This window comes from Pleurodeles waltl, chromosome 1_1 (genome assembly GCF_031143425.1).
Source record: "Pleurodeles waltl isolate 20211129_DDA chromosome 1_1, aPleWal1.hap1.20221129, whole genome shotgun sequence".
Classification (NCBI taxonomy): domain Eukaryota; kingdom Metazoa; phylum Chordata; class Amphibia; order Caudata; family Salamandridae; genus Pleurodeles; species Pleurodeles waltl.
The window spans coordinates 229,476,304-229,496,662 of record NC_090436.1 but is presented as its reverse complement, the minus strand read 5'-3'; the positions used below and the strand labels follow the sequence as shown (position 1 = coordinate 229,496,662).

Sequence of the window (20,359 nt, the reverse complement as noted above, 5' to 3'; positions counted from 1 at the left end):
TCAGCACATGCACACTGCCTCACAGCTTGTGTGTGCTGGTGGGGAAAAAAAGACTAAGTCAACGTGGCACTCCCCTCAGAGTGCCATGCCAACCTCACACTGCCTGTGGCATAGGTAAGTCACCCCTCTAGCAGGCCTTACAGCCCTAAGGCAGGGTGCACTATTCCATAGGTGAGGGCATATGTGCATGAGCACTATGCCCCTACAATGTCTAAGCAAAACCTTAGACATTGTAAGTGCAGGATAGCCATAAGAGTAGATGGTCTGGGAGTCTGTCAAACACAAACTCCACAGTTCTATAATGGCTACACTGAAAACTGGAAAGTTTGGTATCAAACTTCTCAGCACAATAAATGCACACTGATGCCAGTGTGCAATTTATTGTAACATGCACCCAGAGGGCATCTTAGAGATGCCCTCTGAATACCAATCCGACTTCTAGTGTAGGCTGACCAGTTTCTGCCAGCCTGCCACACACCAGACATGTTGCTGGCCACATGGGGGAGAGTGCCTTTGTCACTCTGTGGCCAGGAACAAAGCCTGTACTGGGTGGAGGTGCTTCTCACCTCCCCCTGCATGAACTGTTACACCTTGCGGTGAGACTCAAAGGCTCACCCCTTTTGTTACAGCGCCCCAGGGCATCCCAGCTAGTGGAGATGCCCGCCCTTCTGGCCGCTGCCCACACTTTTGGCGGCAAGGTTGGAGGAGATAATGAGAAAAACAAGGAGGAGTCACCCACCAGTCAGGACAGCCCCTAAGGTGTCCTGAGCTGAGGTGACCCCTGCCTTTAGAAATTCTCCATCTTGTGTTTGGAGGATTCCCCCAGTAGGATTAGGGATGTGCCCCCCTTCCCAAGGGGAGGAAACAAAGTGGGTGTAGCCACCCTCCAGGACAGTAGCCATTGGCTACTGCCCTCCCAGACCTAAACACACCCTAATATTCAGTATTTAGGGGCACCCCAGATCCCAGGAAATCAGATTCCTGCAACCTGAAGAAACAAGGAGGACTGCTGACCTACACTCCTGCAGAGGAGGAGGAAGACGACAACTGCTTTGGCCCCAGCCCTATCGGCCTGTCTCCAGCTTCGAAAACCTGCAACCAGCGACGCATCTGACAGGGACCAGCGACCTCTAAAGCCTCAAGAGGATTGCCCTGGACTAAAGGACCAAGAAACTCCCGTGAACAGCAGCACTGTTCAAAACCTTTGCAACAAAGAAGCAACTTCCAAAGACTAAACGTTTCCTGCCGCAAGCGTGAGACTTCTCACCCTGCACCCAACGCCCCCGGCTCGAGATTCGGAGAACCAACACCTCAGGGAGGACTTCCCAGCGACTGCAAGCCCGTGAGTAACCAGAGACGACCCCCCTGAACCCCCACAGCGATGCCTGCAGAGAGAATCAAGAGGCTCCTCCTGACAGCGACTGCCTGTAACAAGGGACCCGACGCCTGGAACCAGCACTGCACCCGCAGCCCCCAGGACCTGAAGGAACCCAACTCCAGCTCAGGAGTGCCCCCCAGGTGACCCTCTGCCTAGCCCAGGTGGTGGCTGTCCCGAGAAGCCCCCTCTGTGCCTGCCTGCACCGCAAGAGTGACCCTGGGTCCCTCCATTGAAACCCAAAAAAAAAGACGACGCCTGCTTTGCACACTGCACCCGGGCCTCCTCTGTTCCGCTGAGGGTGTGTTTTGTGTGCCTACTTGTGTACCGCCCCCCCCAACCCCCCCCCAGTGCTCCACAAAACCCCACTGGTCTGCCTCCCGAGGACACAGGTACTTACCTGCTGGCAGATTGGAACCAGAGCACCCCTGTTCTCCATAGGTGCCTATGTGGAGAGGCTAAAAAGGAGCGCCCATCAGAAATGTCAGTACCAAAATCAAATCCTATTGGTTCACAATGAATGGGAATGGAAGATACATATGTGTAACGCCTTTAAAAGGCCTAGTTAAAGCAAGGAATTTAAACAAAGAAGGTTGATCAGGCAACCTCACAAAGCAGAAATTGCAGACAAATAAGCTCTGAGTGCACCAATAGCAGAGCCTTACTGGGCCCGAGGAAGGATGAACAACAGAACCTCCGAGAGTGGTTGCTGCTGGTGTGGTAACTTTGGGGTTGCCTTGAACCCCCAACGGTGGGCTGCCTATGCCCCAGGACTGTGACCTGTAAGTGTTTTACTTACCTCCTAATCTACCCTTTACTTACCTCCCCCACGAACTGTTGATTTTTGCACTGTGTCCACTTTGAAAATAGCTTATTGCCATTTTTACAAAGACTGTATATGATATTGCTTTTATTCAAAGTTCCTAAAGTATCCAAGTATTCCAAGTGAAGTACCGTACATTTAAAGTGTTTACTGTATATCTTGAACCTGTGGTTCTTAAAATGAATTAAGAAAATATTTTTTTCAATATAAAAACCTATTGGCCTGGAGTAAGTCTGAGTGTGTGTTCCTCATTTATTGCCTGAGTGTGTACAACAAATGCTTAACACTACCCTCTGATAAGCTTACTGCTCAACCACACTACCACAAAATAGAGCATTAGAATTATCTACTTTTGCCCCTATCTTACCTCTAAGGGGAACCCTTGGACTCTGTGCACACTATTTCTTACTTTGAAATAGTAGATACATAGTCAACTCCCTACACATTCCTTTTCAGGTATTCTAGATCCCAAATCCATCCTTGAGTTCCACCGTACTGGTTCACGGGTCACGACAGCAGCTGGACAGCCGAGGTATCCATTGACTTCAGTGAGGATTTCCAATGTCCTTTCACCCCTACGCATACGGGTCCCCGGTGTAGGTACTCCTCTCTTCTGGGTATCCTTGGGTGGGGACTCTGTCAAACCTTCCTCCTGTCTTTGGGTTTCCTCGAGGTCCACTGGGAAGAGTCCTGGAACTCACAAATTCCAACTGCAACTTCCCTGCGTTAGTCAATGGGACGACCGGTTAGGTAACCACTCTGCACCCGACTGGGGAACACTTGCTGTAATTAGCACTGGTGTTTTTGTTCTTCCTCAGCCCCTAGCTAACTACCACACTTACCTTGGTTGGGTTCACTATTTTGCATTCCAGTTACTTAGTATATGGTTTGCCCCTCATAGGGCCCTGTACATTTTATGCCATTTCTGCTTCCTATTTTGTGTATATATTTTGTGTAGATAGCTCCATAGGGAGAAATACCAATGCTACTGTACTAGTAGTGCTGTAATGAAGAATCCTTTATTTTTGCAACACGTGTGGTTCTTTCTTCTGTGAGAGTTACTGTCTGACTACCTTGGAATTGAAGGTACTTTACATTGTTCCTGTATAACCTTTAGCTGCTCATCTCCACTGCCCCTTGAGAGGTTTTGCTATCTGACCACTTAAAAACTATCATTAAGGGTTGCCTGGACTCAGTATATGGTGCCACACCATAGGTGTACAACATAAACTGAGCCAGTCTCCTACATTATGGACATGTCCTTTGATGGCACCTGTCTCTTCGGAGAAAAAGTAAAGTCTGTGCTCGAGCGCTTCAAGGATTCTCGTACTACAGCCAAGATTTTGGGCCTTGCAGTGGCCCCTCGCCCCCCTCAGTTTGCTTTGTGCCCCTTTCTTGGCTATGGAATGGGCGCCTCTGTATGTCTGTTCCCATCAGCCACCATGCCGCGCATGCTGCCCAGCCTCTGCATTGCCAGGGAAGTGGGGTGGGATACACCAACCTTGTGGATCAGGGAGCCGGCAGTCTGACCAGTGAAACCCCCCCCCCCAACCCACATCCCCAACCATCCTCCCCCCCCCCCCCCACCCACTTCCCTACCCCACAAACCACCTCCCCCCACTCCTTCCCTGCAGCTGCCTCCAAACCTTCCTAGTCCGACTGTCCTGCACATGGGACCAGTCAGAGGCAAGATTTGCCATCACCTGCTCCGTTGGCAATCCATCACGTCAGAAAGGTAGGTTTTGCAGCTAGTCGAAGGGGCTAGTTCCCTCCCTTTGAGACTACACGTCCATCCATGCCACCATCCCGCAATAGGAAGACAGATGATCACTTCACACTTCCCCTAGAGGAAGTTACTTCTCTCTTGGCCAAGGGAGACATAGAGAGGGTTCTGTGCCAGAAGCAGGTTGTGGTTGCTGTTCTTGCTAATTTCTGGGACCATAAAAGGATAAGGGCCTCTGCCCTATCGTAGACCTTCAGTCCCTCAATCTCTTTCTCAAGAAGAAGTTCAGAATGCTCATTCTGGCTCATGTCTTTTCTGTCCTGGACCGAAGAGACTCAATGGTAGCGTTGGACTTGCAGGACGCTTACTTTCATATTCTCATCCTGCCTGCCAACAGATGGTTACTTGTAGTTCACAGTAGGCCACGAGCACTTTCAGGTCCAGCACCCCTAGTGTGTTCACCTAGGTGAGCTTATGTGCGCAGATCTGGGTTCCGCTAGCTCGAAGACTGGCTGTGTTCCCCTGTCTCGGCGACAGGCTGTTGAAGGGGGGGCTTGCCCCTGGCCGCCATCTCCCACCTCCAGACCACGTCAGACCTTAGTTCACTATGAGCATCTCAAAGTTACTCCTGATTCCCTCTCAAATTCTCCCTTTCATCATTGCTGTTCTGGACATAGTGGATTTTTGGGCTTATCTCCCAGAGTGGCGAGTCCAGGATATTCTTTCTTAGATACCAATGTTTCAGCCTCTGTCCTGGGTTTCGGTGGGAATGACTCTGAGGCTGCTGGGCCTCATGACTTCTTGCATCCTCCTGGTGACACATGACACAGATGGCGTATGTGGGCTCTGCAGTGGGACCTGAAGTTCTAGTGGGTGCAGCACCAGGGGAATCAGTCTGACAAAGTCCAGATCTTGGAGAGAACTGTACAAGATCTGCAGTGGTCTGTTCACGATCCTCTATTAGGTCAGAGGCAGATACCTCTCTCTTCCCCAACCAGATCTGACATTAGTGATAGACGTGTCACTCCTGGGATGGAGTGGCCATCTGGGAGAGGTGGAGATCAAAGGCATCTGATCTCTGGCGGTATCTGGACTCCACATCATCCTGTTGGAGCTCTGAGTGATCGAGCTGGCATTGAAAGCATTTCTTCACTCTGTCAAGGGAAAGACCATGCAGTTATTCGTGGCCAACACTACTGCCATGTTATACTGCAACAAGCAGAGTGGGATGGGTCCGTGGGCCCTTTTTCAAGAGGCTCTGCGCCCTTGGATGTGGCTAAAACAGCAGCATATCCATGATAGTTCAACATCTGGTGCAGACAAACTCAGCTGGAAATGCCTACCGAATCATGAATGGCATCTCAATCCGGAGGTGGCGCAAGGTCTCTTTCAGCAGTGGAGAGAGCCTTGGTTAGATCTGTACGTTTCCGCCTTTCCACCCATACCACTTCTGCCCAGAGTTCTAAAGAAGATCATGAATGACCAGGCCAAGTAATCATTGTGGCTTTGGACTGAGCAAGCAGATTCTGTTATCCCGAGCTGTTAAGCATGTCCATCTATCCTCTAATCAGACTGCCCCTTTGGTAGGATCTTCTGTTACAGCAGCAGGGGAGGTTTCTACGCCCTAACCTGTCCACTCTCTGCCTTCTAGTGTGGAGATTGAGCGGTGTCAGCTTTTGACCATTTGCCTGAAGTCTGTATTGTTATCTTGCCAGCCAGGCTTCCCTCCACCAAAACAATGGTTGGACGATTGGACGCCTGTCGTTGGAAAAAAATAATTGGCATGGTGCACAGACAAGTCTGTTGACCCCCCTTTCTGCACCACTCTCGGAGGTTCTGTTGTTCATCCTTCCTCGGGTCCAGTAAGGCTCTGCTATTGGTGCACTCAGAGCTTATTTGTCTGCAATTTCTGCTTTGTGAGGTTGCCTGATCAACCTTCTTTGATTAAATTCCTTGCTTTAACTAGGCCTTTTAAAGGCCTTACACATATGTATCTTCCATTCCCATTCATTGTGAACCAATAGGATTTGATTTTGGTATTGACATTTCTGATGGGCGCTTCTTTTGAGCCTCTCCACAATTGTTCTCTCTCTTTGAAAACCTACTTCCTTGTGGCTATTACATCTTTCTTCCGGGTGAGTGAGCTGTAGGCATTGTCATCTAAGCTTCCCTACCTTTCCATCTAAACTGACAAAGTGATGCTTCGCACTAGGGCTTTCTTTTTGCCAAAAGTGATTGTTCCCTTTCATGCAGGCCAGTCATTCACCTTGCCTACATTCTGAGCACCCCCACATCCTTCTAAGGAAAAGGAGAAACTCCACTGCCTGGACTCAGAAAGAGCGTTGGCATTCTACTTTTATCGAACAAAAGAGTTCTGGGTGGATGATCTGCTCTTTGTCGGTTGTATGGGGGTAGACAAAATAGTCGGGCAGTGCAGAAGTGGACCATCGCCAGATCGGTAATACTTTTTATAAAGATGTGCTACTCACTGGTCAAGAAGCACTCCCCTGAAGGTTTGCGTGCTCATTCTACCAGAGCCATAGGAGCGAGTACTGTTAGCATGTGGAGTTCCTGTCCTTGATACCTGCCTGGGCAACCACGCGAGCATCCCTGCACATTTACCAAACACCACTGCCTGGACAGTCCAGTTCGGAGGGACAGACACTTTGCCGGTTCGGTCCTTCAGTACTTTCGAGAATGAACTTGGTTCACAGACCCTACTCTGGGGATGGTATTGCTTGCCTACCTATTTAAGGGAAGGAACCTGCAACTAAAAGCCTCTATCCGATGAACAAGTTACTTACTTTGGTAACGCTTTATCTGATAGAGACATATGCTAGTTGCAGATCTTTTCTGACCCACCCATTCCTAAAGTTCTAGAGATTGATTGCTAGGAGCAGTGACTCCCCATTCAGGGCCTTAGTTTTGACACACCAGTAGTCGTTTTCTTTATGGCTCTGTGCTTCAGGCATGGAAAGTTGTAACAAGAAACTGACGTCAGCGTGCCAGGATGGTGCCTATAAAGGACCTGCAATGTCATTTCCAGCCCAACAACGCCAGCGACGACCATGGAACCGATAGATGCCACCTAATGGCGCTCAGAGGTACTACTCACGAAAATCTTCTGTATGCCATCTGATGACTGGAGAGAATTCAAAGGTAAAGAATCTGCAACTAGCATGTCTCTGCCAGATAAGGGGTTACCAAAGGTAAGTAACTTTACTCCAGTATTGGAACTTTCATAGATTCACATGCTTGAATCATTCCCCGTTGTCGAGATGGGAGTCCCGGTATAAATTTTCATAAGTAATGTTAAAACATATTGATGAGAAAAAGGCCCTGGGCCTCTTCAATTTGATAGTCTATCAGAGTCATTTTGTGAAAAGGACCAAACTTGATCCTCCACCAATCAGGCGACAGCACCCTTCAGAACCTCCTGAGAGAAGCTCTAGCACCTCAGATTTTCTACCGCACGTCATGCTAGGGAGTCTCCTCAGAGCTCTGCTCTGTTTTCACACCTTTATTCAGCTCTTTTTCTCTCAGAGAAACTCAATTATTTGATTTGTCAGCTATTTTTCAACTATGTCTGACAAGGAAAAGAAAAGTCTCTTTAGAGACTGCAAGACTTGTGGGAAGAAAAGACTTCATTCTGAAGATCCTCATCAAGACTGCATTTACTGCCTCTATCCAGATCATTCAGCCAAGGACTGTAAGATTTGCCGTACCTTTTCTTCTAAGATCTTAAAGGATAGAGAAGGCAGATTACTAATATGGTTGCAGAAACTGAAGCATAGGAAGGATCCAGTTTCTGATTCTGAGAGTGAGGAATCATCCACTTCCAAGAGATCAACTAAAAGAGCAAGATCTCGTTCTAGATCTCCCTCACAAACCTCAAGGAAAGCCCTCAAAAAGACTGCTTCAGGGTCTTATAAGGGTCGCAGCCCATCTTCTTCCCCGACTAGACTCTCAAGTAAAGAGGGGAAAAAACATTCTTCCAGTTCTGAGAGGCACAGAAAATCCTCATCTGTTCCACCATCTGTGCCTTTCAAAAAGCCATCTTCTGTGACTGGAAAAAAGGCCTCGTCGACGGATTCCCCGTCGACGGCACCGTCGGTGGGCGCATTGCCGACGACTCCAACTACTTTAGGTGTTCCGTCGTCTACGGCTCCGTCGGCGACATCGTCGATGAGTACACCAACGACGACTTCAGCGTCGACGACCGTCTACACCTCGTCATCGTCGACGGCGCTGATGTCAGTATCAGCTTTACCGTCGACGAGGACTTCGTCGACGGTAGACTCGTCTGCGAAGCTTGCGGCTATTAAAATAACAGTGCGTCCAGCATCGACGGCACCGTCTACGACAAAGTCAGTTTACACGTCGTCGACGACACCGTCGACGAGGGAAAAATACCAAAAAAGAACAGAAACATTAACTCCAACCCACACTTCACCTAGTAAGGTATCCTCCCTGGTACCAGTACATCTTTTGGAGGGAGATGATGATTCAGACGAAGATGGGCCTTTTGGTACGGCCCACAGCCCCTCTGAATTGAATGTAAAATATCTGGAAGAGGAGGAATATGAGGAAGCTTATGATCCCCAGGCTTCCTTCGAGCATCAGCAGTATCAACAGGGAACGTATATCCCTTCCGACCTGCTTACTGGCCTTAGAGCCATGTTGGTGGATTATAACAGAAGGTTTCCTCCACAAGGAGAACAGCCTCATCCATCGCCCATTTCTGGTCCTTCTACTCCACATCAAAGACCGACGACTTTGCATCTCACAGATGTGGCTACCCCAGACATGACAATTCCCCAGGACACTGACATTTCAGATGGAGATCAAGAAGAAGGAGAGCTCATAGATGCTCACTCAGAGTGGGACGAGTATGTTATTCCTGCTCCATCTTCTCCTTCTCATTCGAAGGTGGAGTCCCCACCTGAAGACATTGGAGATTTTCACAATCTCTTAGAGAGGGCAGCCAAGCGCTTTGCATTACTGCTACCTACGAAGCAAACAGATTGTTTCCTTTATGATTTTAAAGAGCCCTTCCAGAAGTCTGTGCGTTCCATCCCGATGGTGAACTACTTGTGGGAAGAAGGCCTTAAAGTCATGACTAATCCAGCAACAGTCACAGCAGTTTTACCACGTCTGGATAAGAAATACAAAGCTCCTGATGATGCCCCAACATGCTTGACAGGCCATCCTCCTCCAGATTCCGTAGTAGCTCAAGCGGCTCAAAGAAGATCAAAGAATCCTTCTGCTCCAATTTCTGCGCCCCCAGATAAGGAGGGTAGAAGGCTAGACAATATAGGAAAAAGATTTTCTTCTATGGCCAGCTTAGTGCTTAGAGCTGCCAACTCCTTGGCTATTTTGTCTCGATATGACAGACAGCTTTGGGCAGATATTGCCCCTTTCATTAGTCAAGTGCCGGAAGACGTAAAATCAGAGGCAAATAAGACTGTGCAAGAGGGTCAACGCGCGTCTGCAGAGCTTATAGACTGCGCAATGGACATAGAGACCACTGCTTTCAGACAGCTTGCAGGCGCTGCTGTATTGAGAAGACAGGGCTGGCTTAAAGCCACCTCATTTCGTCCAGAAGTCCAGAATAAGATCCTAGACTTACCCTTTGATGGCCAAGCGTTATTTGGGAAACATGTGGACGAAGCCCTACAGTCAATTAAAACGGACACGGACACTGCAAGGTCATTAGGGACCCTGCAATTTCGGAAATCGTCCTTTCGCCCTAGGGGGCGCGGCCAGCCCTCTTACAGAGGAGGGTATCAACAACAGAGATACTCTTCCTATCCGTCATCTTCACAACAATTTCGGCCATACTATTCCCAAAGACAACCGACTCAACCAGCCTATAATAGACCGGCAGGTCGTGGACGCTCAACCCGCCCTGCTAAGGATGCAGCTCGTCGAACCTGATGTCTTCGAGGCGCCGGCTACGCCCAGTCTTCCTCCTGTCACCCTGGGCGGAAGAATTTCCTTATTTCTCAGTCAATGGCAAACCATTACGTCAGACAAGTGGGTCCTACAATTAGTGGAACGGGGCCATACTTTAGAATTTGTCCAGAAACCTCCCCCCAACCCTCCCCGCAGGACTCCTTCAAGATACCCTCAACAACTCAAAGAAGAGGTCTACAAGCTCCTTCTCAAGGGAGCTATAGAGAAGGTGCCGCGGGTTCAAAGAGGAACAGGATTTTATTCCAGGTTCTTCATAATTCGAAAAAAGTGGAAGGATTGGAGACCGATCCTCGATTTAAGGCAACTAAATGTATACCTACAGAAGCAATCGTTTCGAATGATCAGCCTGCAAGACGTCCTTCTGCGTCTCAATCAAAGAGATTTTATGTCATCGCTAGACCTCAAGGACGCATACTTCCACATACCAATCCACCCTGCCCACAGAAAGTATCTGAGATTTACCGTAGCCGGGAGCCATTATCAATATCGCGTCCTTCCCTTCGGGCTCAAATCAGCCCCAAGAATATTTACCAAATGCCTATCACCAGTGGCAGCCTTTCTCAGGAGAAGAAAGCACCAGGTCTTTCCATACTTAGACGACTGGTTAATAAAGGCAAAGACTTACACAGGAGCACACAAGTCAACAAGAAAGTGCGTTTCCTTGCTGACCAATCTCGGATTCACGATCAACTGGGAGAAGTCCAACCCTCTACCAGGCCGCAGTATTACTTTTCTGGGAGCAAAACTGAACACGGAATCCGGCATCGCATGTCCCACGTTAGAGAGACAACAAAGGTTACTAACCCTAGGGAGTTTCATACAAAGAAGACGAAAGGTTACAGTCCGTCTCTTCAAATCCCTATTGGGCATGATGTCTTCATGCATACCTCTGATCCCTCTGTGTTGGCTAAAGATGCGCCCCTTGCAGGAGCAGCTAAACCGTCAATGGCTTCAAGTATCAGGAACTTTCGAAGACCAGATACAAATTACTCCGATAATGATCAAAACTCTCAAGTGGTGGTCTCAAAAGCATCATCTCTCAATCGGTCTCTCGTTTCTTCAACAGCCAGCCCCGTGGACCATAACAACAGATGCCTCACTGGAAGGCTGGGGCGCAGTATTACAGGACCTGAAAATAAGTGGCAGATGGTCAACTCATCTGGCATCAAGGCATATCAATTGGCTAGAACTCAGGGCAGTGCACCTTGCTTTACAAGCGTTTCTCCCAAGAATCCATGGATCGCGAGTGGTGATAAGAACGGACAACACCACTACGATGCACTATCTCAATAAACAAGGAGGTACAAGATCTCTCACCCTCTCCAGGGAAGCCCAATCGATCTGGAACTGAGCCTCGCAGCAAGGCGTCACACTGTCGGCGGTGCACTTGCCGGGAATAAACAACAAAGCAGCACATGCACTCAGCAGACAGAAATCGGAATGCCACGAGTGGGAATTAGACCAGACGGTACTCACCCAGATGTTTTCCCAGTGGGGAACACCAACAGTGGATCTGTTTGCGAAGAAGGACAACGCCAAATGCCAGTTCTTCGCAAGTTGGCATCACCAAAAGGGATCTTGGGGGAATACGTTTTCGATAGTCTGGTCAGACATCTTTGCTTACGCCTTTCCTCCCATTCCGTTAATCCCAAGGGTCCTCACGAAGATGAAAACAGAACCGTGCACTCTCATACTGATAGCCCCGTATTGGCCGTGCCAACATTGGTTCACAGAGCTCCTCATTCTCTCAGTCAAACCTCATATTCCGCTGGAGCCGTTACCTCATTTACTAACAATGAACAACGGCCAAGTTCAACACCCCGATCCACTCTCAATGCGGTTAGCGGCATGGCTCCTCACCACAGAGAATTTGCGCATTTAAATATCCCGCAGGACTGCAGAGATATTTTGTCACAGGCCAGAGCGGATAGCACTAACAAGGCGTATCAGTGTAAATGGAGGAGATTCTGTGCCTGGTGTCATCAACGTCAAATTGACCCTTTTCTTTCACTACCAGAAGAGATTTTGCCGTATCTCTTAGAGTTAGCTCGATCTGGCCTAGCACACTCGTCCATTAAAGTTCATGTAGCAGCCATAGCTGCATACAGACGTTCATAGGACACACCCTCGCTCTTCTCTTCTCGGCTGATTAAGAGATTTCTAAAGGGGCTGTTCAGGGTTTACCCTCCTTTCAGACCTCCACCTCCTTCGTGGAACCTGAACATTGTTTTGGCACAATTGATGAAGCATCCTTTTGAACCGATCCACCGTGCTTCCCTCAAACATTTATCGTGGAAGGTTGCCTTATTGATAGCTCTTACATCAGCTAGGCGGGTCAGTGAGGTACAAGCGCTCTCCATCCAAGAGCCATTCCTACAGTTTAAACAAGATAGACTACTAATGCGCACTAACCCGCATTTTATTCCAAAGGTTCCGTCAGACTTTCACATTAACGAACCTTTGGTCTTCAAGTCTTTTTTCCCTCATCCATCTACTCCAGCAGAGAGGGCATTACACTCTCTAGACGTGAAAAGATGCGTTCAATTTTATTTGGACAGGACAAAAGCTTTTCGACGCTCTAATCAGCTATTTGTGGCATACAGTGCCCCTAGGAAGGGGTACCCGCTAACCAAGCAGAGTATTTCAAGATGGATCGCCTCTGCTATTCGCTTCTGCCATCAGGCAGCGGGCAAACCTTTGCAGTCATCTGTGCATGCTCACTCGACGAGAAAAGTCTCATCGTCAGCGGCACTGTTTGCCGGAGTGCCACTACAGGACATATGTAGGGCAGCAACATGGAAGAGCTGTCATACCTTTACTAAGCACTATTGCTTGGAGTCCCTCTCGCACTGGGAGGTAGCAGTGGGCCAAGCGGTTCTCAGGAATCTCTTCAGATGAAGGTGAGCCATTTCTCCTCCATCCCTCCATCCTAGAAAAGGTATGCACATTAAAAAAAAAAAAAAAATGTATCTAAAGATAATAGAACACAATCATAATCCCATAGTAAGCGGGTTATCAGATATTGATCAGCTTACATTACTGTCTTATGTTTTAATACTGGTTTGTTATTTAAATTTCAGCATGTATCTTCACAGGAATATACCTATTTATATTAAGAGATAAAAACATACTGTTATTTATGTATATATACGTGTGTATAGATAGATGTGTATATATGTATATCTATATATAGATATATATGTAGGGACATATGTCAGTACACTTATATACTTTATACATGATGATGATAAGGTTTTGTGGTCTAAGATAACCTGTTTATTAATAGGGTTGTCATTTTACAATGTGCATACTTATTGCTTTCTACTCTGATTCAAGCATGTGAATCTATGAAAGTTCCAATACTGGAGTAAGAAAATAAGTTACTTACCTGTAACTGTAGTTCTCCAGTATTGGAATCTTTCATAGATTCACATGCGACCCATCCACCTCCCCGGAGAAGCTCACTTCACCTCTTTCTTTCTAGTAATACATATACTCATTGTAATATACGCACTTGTGCGTGGAAAATCTGAGGTGCTAGAGCTTCTCTCAGGAGGTTCTGAAGGGTGCTGTCGCCTGATTGGTGGAGGATCAAGTTTGGTCCTTTTCACAAAATGACTCTGATAGACTATCAAATTGAAGAGGCCTAGGGCCTTTTTCTCTTCAATATGTTTTAACATTACTTATGAAAATTTATACCGGGACTCCCATCTCGACGACGGGGAATGATTCAAGCATGTGAATCTATGAAAGATTCCAATACTGGAGAACTACAGTTACAGGTAAGTAACTTATTTTCTAACCTAAAGGTGAGGAATCTTTTGTTAAATAGAATCGCTACTAGAAAGAGTTACCAAAAGTAAGTAACTTGTTTGTTGGAGTTCAACACGTGTCCTTTTCTGATTTTTTTTTTTTAAGCTAAAATACTCCTTCTCATAAGTGTCTTATGCACTCATTTTCCTTTGTGCTTTTATCTCATTAGAGTATTGTTCCAGATCTAAGTTATACTGTTCGCTCCCCAATGCTGGACAAATGGGAAGGAATTAAACAGTTGAAAGCTGCTCTTTGGGCACTGGTAAGAATAAACATTTCATTTTTTAATGTGTTGTCATCTTTCTACAAGTATCTTGCAAATGTTTATCAGTTTATTAAGATGGTCTCTCTATAGTTTTCTAGTTAATACTTACTATATTTCAAAGCTAATAAATGTTTAGTGTCCTTGCTATATATATTAAATAATCTGATCAGAATCTCAAATTTGTCCACTGGAAATTGACGATTGACATTTTGTTGCTAGGCTTTAATACTGTAGGTACCTGTTTTGTTTCTATTTTCATTGCGAAAATTTTAGGAAATCTCTTGACAGGTTGGTTAAACAGCTATATCAATGTGTGATAACTTTGGCACCTTGAAGTTAACGTTTTTCAGTTTGCTTATGCCTTTACAGTCTTTAGGTCTCAAGAGGGTTCCGAAGAAAAAAACAGAAGTTTCCACTGTGAAGCATAGGCCAGCAGCTGCAACTTTTACAGCAGTCATAAATAAACAAAGAAGTCATTCTGTTATCCCCACTGGGATGCAGGTAGCTTAAACTTATTAGTAATGTCTTCCCAGATTGCAAAGTTCATTTCCAAAACCATTACACAAACCTCTTTTGGTAGTAATAAACCTATTTCTGAAGAACTAAAGGACCTGTGAACTTTATTGTTCCCAAAATAAACAAGGGAAAAAGGCCGTATTAGACCTTCATGACCTGACTGTGTTGCAAGCAGGTGGGAATAAGAAGCAATCTGTAGTTGTCATTTATGTGTACTTATACATTCCAGTCAAGAAAAAATGTGGTCTGGTTCCTTATGTTTGCGATTAAGAATCAGCATATAATAAATCCAACCTGAATTCTTCACCCAAGGTGTTCACAAAGACTGTGTCTGGGGGGGGGTCTACTTTGTCACTGCTTATGGAAGAATGTTCAGTGGGTTTGCAGGACTCGCTTTTGATATAGGTTGTAATTTCGTCTTATTTCATTGCTTACACTTCAGTTTGTAGGATTTGTATGGATTATAGATCTAGAAATTATATTGATCAGCAAAAGATAATGGGGGTCCTTACGACCCCGGCGGTTGGTGCTATAGTGGAGGTATTACCACCAACAGGCTGGCGGTACCTACCTCCACTATTATGACATTGGCGGTTTGGCCAAAGCCAAACTGCCAAGTTAACACACCAACCGCCACACACACACACAACATTCCACCACCCCCCTCTCCTGTCGGAGAACCCGACTTAGCTGCTTGCAGGGGGGGGTCCTCCGGCAGGAGACAGGTTGCGGCGCTGCTGCCAGCTGCAGCGTCCGCCAGCAAAACACCGCCAGGCCGTGTCATGGAACATGATACAGTAGGCGGTGTTTTGCTGGTGTGGCGCTAATGCTGGCAGCAGCGCCGCCTTACCACCGTCTGCCACCATGACCACAGCCGGAATTCCACCAGCCTTCTGGCAGAATTCTGGCTACGGTCATAATGGCATGGACGGTCAGTAGCCACGGCGACAGTATGTTGTCGGCCGTCACCGTGGCGGTAGGTGGCATTTGCCGCCAATGTCCTAATGAGGGCCAATGTCTTAAAAATCAGGTAGATGAAAACGTTTTCAACTGTCCAGTGTCTTTAGTGTGTTGGTTCCAGAGACTACATGATACAATGGCCTCTTCTATCCATTTAGTTCCCTTGGATCAGCTTTCAATAATGGCATTGTTTGGCTTGGAACTGAACATAGTCTATTAATCTACAGTTCTAGAAATACATAATTCTCTGAGCAGTGTTTCATTCTGTCATTGATATTATAGAGTTGCAAAAATCGAGGTCTTTCCTTTAGGAGGAAATATCTTTTTAGTGATTCTTGTGCTCTTCGTTCTTTCTCTACCTTTTTCTCAGTATCCATGCAACCATCAACTCATTTAGCATATGTTATCAGTCTACAATGCATATTGCAAGATTTTTCATTCCTAGCAGTTACATGCCTGTTGTGAAGAAGAGAGAGCAAGCAAAATAGCCTCCTCCTTATCACACAGATGATGGGATGTATGGCCCTACCTTGATTTTGAAAGTGCTAGTGATCATGATCCAACCCTGGAATTTAATATCCCATATAGATATTACTAAAAGTAGTAATGGCATCCAGGAGAACTCACTCCAGGAACTGCCAAGTACGAAACCCTGAGCTCAGTTGAAAGTTCACTGAAGCACTGACATATGTTGCCTTTTATGGAGTTCTCAAGGAGGTTAATCACAAAATCAGTAGTCCCGGTCAAAATGTATTCCAGTCCAAATAAGTTATTTATTTGAGTGATACCAAATTTATTACTTAGTAAAAGTTCTCAAGAGGTTGGTACACACACACACAAACCACGTATATCTGTTAGAAACTTCTAGTTGCAGATTCCTTACCTTAGAATTTTCCCCCAGGCGTCAGATTGGATCCGGGAGATTTTGTCTTAGAGCGAAACCCGTGCGCGCCGGTAGATGGCGTTGGTCGACTCCGTGGGCTTCGTTGGCATCGTAGTCACCGTGAAGATATGGGGAGTAGTACATAGACGCCGCCTCAACGCAGTGACGTCGGTTCTTTTCTTTCAGCACCATGTGCTGATCTGGAGAGAGCTACCCTGGTCTCTTTTTGACCGAGTTCGTCCGAGTTTTTTGGTAAGTTTTTGGTGCGTCGAGATGTTTCCGAAGACCGGTTTCAAGCTGTGTGAGGCCTATCACCGCATGGTGTTGCTGACGGATCTGCATTGGGTCGGTTTGTAGTGCTTGGAGCACGACCACAACCCAAAGTCATGCTCACAGTGCCATGCACCCGAAGGGCGTGAGTGAGCGGTCCCTCAAGCTCATGGCGGTCCGGCGCTCGACTCCTTGTAGGTCCTGGTCTCGCTTGGGGGGAAGGTCTCGAGACTGTTCACAGGGCCACCACCATTCTTCTTACTCCAAGTCTTCAGGCACAGGTAAGAAGTCGTCGAAGCGGTCCCGTCGCCCTTAGACTTCACCCTGTCGCTCAGCTGATGTGACGTGGGAGGAGTGTCAACGCTCGAGGCCTGCGTCTTCTGACCCTGCTTCCGGGTCCGCTCCGCGCTTCCCTGAATTTCCGGTAGCCAGAGCAACCCCTGTCCAATTAAAGGAGATTTATGTGGCCATGCGCCTCATTTTTGGGTGTACTGACCCCGATAAGGTACCGTCAGGTCCAAGGGGTTCGGACGGGGAGCCTTTGAGTTCTGCGCCGGCAGCTTTGGCTCCGGCCACCGAGGTCACCTCCGGATCCGCTCGCGGATCTGCTTCGATGCCGTTCGTACTACTGAGAACTTCCCCTGGCCCAGATCAATTGTCGACGCTCCCGACGTCGGTGGTGCCCACTATCGATGTCGACCCGATCCTTATCCCCGACGACTCGGAGTCGGAATGGCGTCGGCTGACGCTGCCTCTGTCTTTGATGGGGTCTACTCACTCCTGGTCGGATTTGTAAGGAAATGCCTCCTTGGCATGGTTACCCCCTAACTTTTTGCCTTTGCTGATGCTAAGCTATGATTTGAATGTGCGCTGGGACCCTGCTAACCAGTCCCCAGCACCAGGGTTCTTTCCCTAAACTGTACCTTTGTCTCCACAATTGGCACAACCCTGGCAATCAGGTAAGTTCCTTGTAACTAGTACCCCTGGTACCAAGGGCCCTAATGCCAGGGAAGGTCTCTAAGGGCTGTAGCATATCTTAGGCCACCCTAGGGACTGCTCACTCAGCACATGCACACTGCCTCTCAGCTTGTGTGTGCTGGTGGGGAGAAAATGACTAAGTGAGACTAATGACTCCCCTCAGAGTGCCATGCCAACCTCACACTGCCTCTGGTGTAGGTAAGTCACCCCTCTAGCAGTCCTTATAGTCCTAAGGCAGGGTGCACTATACCACAGGTGAGGGCATATGTGCATGAGTACTATGCCCCTACAGTGTCTAAGCAAAACCTTAGACATTGTAAGTGCAGGGTAGCCATAAGAGTATATGGTCTGGGAGTTTGTCAAACACAAACTCCACAGTTCCATAATGGCTACTCTGAAAACTGGGAAGTTTGGTATCAAACTTCTCAGCGCGATAAATGCACACTGATGCCAGTGTGCAGTTTATTGTAACATACACCCAGAGGGCAACTTAGAGATGCTCCCTAAATACCTACCCGACTTCTAGTATAGGCTGACCAGTTCCTGCCAGCCTGCCACACAGACATGTTGCTGGCCACATGGGGAGAGTGCCTTTGTCACTCTGTGGCCAGGAACAAAGCCTGTACTGGGTGGAGGTGTTTCTCACCCCTCCCTGCAGGAACTGTAACACCTGGCGTTAAGCCTCAAAGGCTCACACCTTTTGTTACAGTGCCCCAGGGCATCCCAGCTAGTAGAAGAGATGCCCGCCCCTCCGGCCACTGCCCCCACTTTTGGCGGCAAGGCTGGAGGAGATAATGAGAAAAACAAGGAGGAGTCACCCACAAGTCAGGACAGCCCATAAGGTGTCCTGAGCTGAGGTGACTCCTGCCTTGAGAAATCCTCCATCTTGAGTTTGGAGGATTCCTCCAATGGGATTAGGGATGTGCCCCCCCCTCCCCACAGAAAGGAGGCACAAAGAGGGTGTAGCCACCCTCAGGGTCAGTAGCCTTTGGCTACTGCCCTCCCAGACCTAAACAAACCCCTAAATTCAGTATTTAAGGGCTCCCCAGATCCCAGGAAATCAGATTCCTGTAACCTGAAGAAAGAAGGACGACTGCTGACCTACAAGCCTGCAGAGAAGGAGGAAGACGACAACTGCTTTGGCCCCAGCCCTACCGGCCTGTCTCCAACTTTGAAAACCAGCTCCAGCGACGCATCCGACAGGGACCAGCGACCTCTGAAGCCTCAGAGGGCTGCCCTGGACTACAGGACCAAGAAACTCCTGTAAACAGCGGCCCTGTTCAAAACCAGCTACTTCTTTGCAACAAAGAAGCAACTTCCAAAGACTTCACGTTTCCCGCCGGAAGCATGAGACTCTACACTGCACCCGACGCCCCCACTGCTATGCCTGCAGAGAGAATCCAGAGGCTCCACCTGACCGCGACTGCCTGTAACAAGGGACATGATGCCTGGAATCAACACTGCCCCCGCAGCCACCAGGACCTGAAGGAACCGAATTTCGAAGCAGGAGTGACCCCCAGGCAACCCTCTACCTTGCCCAGTTGGTGGCTGTCCCGAGAAGCCCCCCCGTGCCTGCCTGCACCGTGAGAGTGACCCCCGGATCCCTCCATTGAAACCTATACAAAACCCGACCCCTGCTTTGCACACTGCACCCAGCCGCCCCTGTGCCGCTGAGGGTGTGTTTTGTGTGCCTACTTGTGTTCTCCCCCCTCCCCCCAGTGCTCCTCAAAACCCCCCTGGTCTGCCTCCCGAGGACGCAGGTACTTACCTGCTGGCAGACTGGAACTGGAGCACCCCTGTTCTCCATAGGTGCCTATGTGTTTTGGGTACCTCTTTGACCTCTGCACCTGACCGGCCCGGAGCAGCTGGTGTGGTAACTTTGGGGTTGCCTTGAATGGGCTACCTATGCCCCAGAACTGAGACTTGTAAGTGTTTCACTTACCTCCTAATCTAACCTTTACTTACCTCCCCTAGGAACTGTTGATTTTTGCACTGTGTCCACTTTGAAAATAGCTTATTACCATTTTTACAAAGACTGTATGTGATATTGCTTTTATTAAAAGTATCCAAGTGACGTATCTTACATTTAAAGTGTTTACTGTAAATCTTGAACCTGTGGTTCTTAAGATAAACTAAGAAAATATATTTTTCTAAAAAAAAAAAAAAACTATTGGCCTGGAGTAAGTCTTTGAGTGTGTGTTCCTCATTTTATTGCCTGTGTGTGTACAACAAATGCTTAACACTCCCCTCTGATAAGCCTACTGCTCGACCACACTACCACAAAATAGAGCATTAGAATTATCTACTTTTGCCACTATCTTACCTCTAAGGGAAAGCCTTGGACTATGTGCACCCTAATTCTTACTTTTAAATAGTACATACAGAGCCAACTTCCTACATTGGTGGATCAGCGGTGGTGTCTAAGACATTGCATTTGCTGGACTACTCAGCCAATACCTGATCACACGACTAAATTCAAAAAATTGTCATTAGAAACTGATTTTTGAAATTTGAGTTATTTATCTAAATTTTTAAAAGTCCTGCTAGGGCCTTGTGTAAGTCCCTGTTAGCATTTCTTTTAGAGTTTAAACCTTTTGTAAAAGTTTGGATTAAGTTCTAGAAATAGTTTTAGATTCTTAAAAAGTATCCCAACTTTTAGAAAAATAATGTCTAGCACAGAAGAGATGGTGGTGGAACTCAACCTCACCCCTTACCTGCATCTAGGGATGTCAGAGTTAAGGACTCTCTGTAAGATAAAAAATATAACAACTGGATCA

At 47.4% G+C, this 20,359-nt stretch overlaps 1 protein-coding gene across 2 annotated transcripts in view; it reads left to right on the top strand.

Moving 5' to 3' along the window:
- The window catches only part of RICTOR (RPTOR independent companion of MTOR complex 2), a 1,007,050-nt gene that overhangs the window by 624,222 nt on the left and 362,469 nt on the right, over nucleotides 1-20,359 (top strand). For both annotated transcript variants that reach the window (XM_069221337.1, XM_069221336.1), the window contains exon 28: nucleotides 13,880-13,972. In XM_069221337.1, coding sequence (XP_069077438.1) covers nucleotides 13,880-13,972 — 93 coding nt within the window. The remainder of the gene's footprint in view (nucleotides 1-13,879; nucleotides 13,973-20,359) is intronic.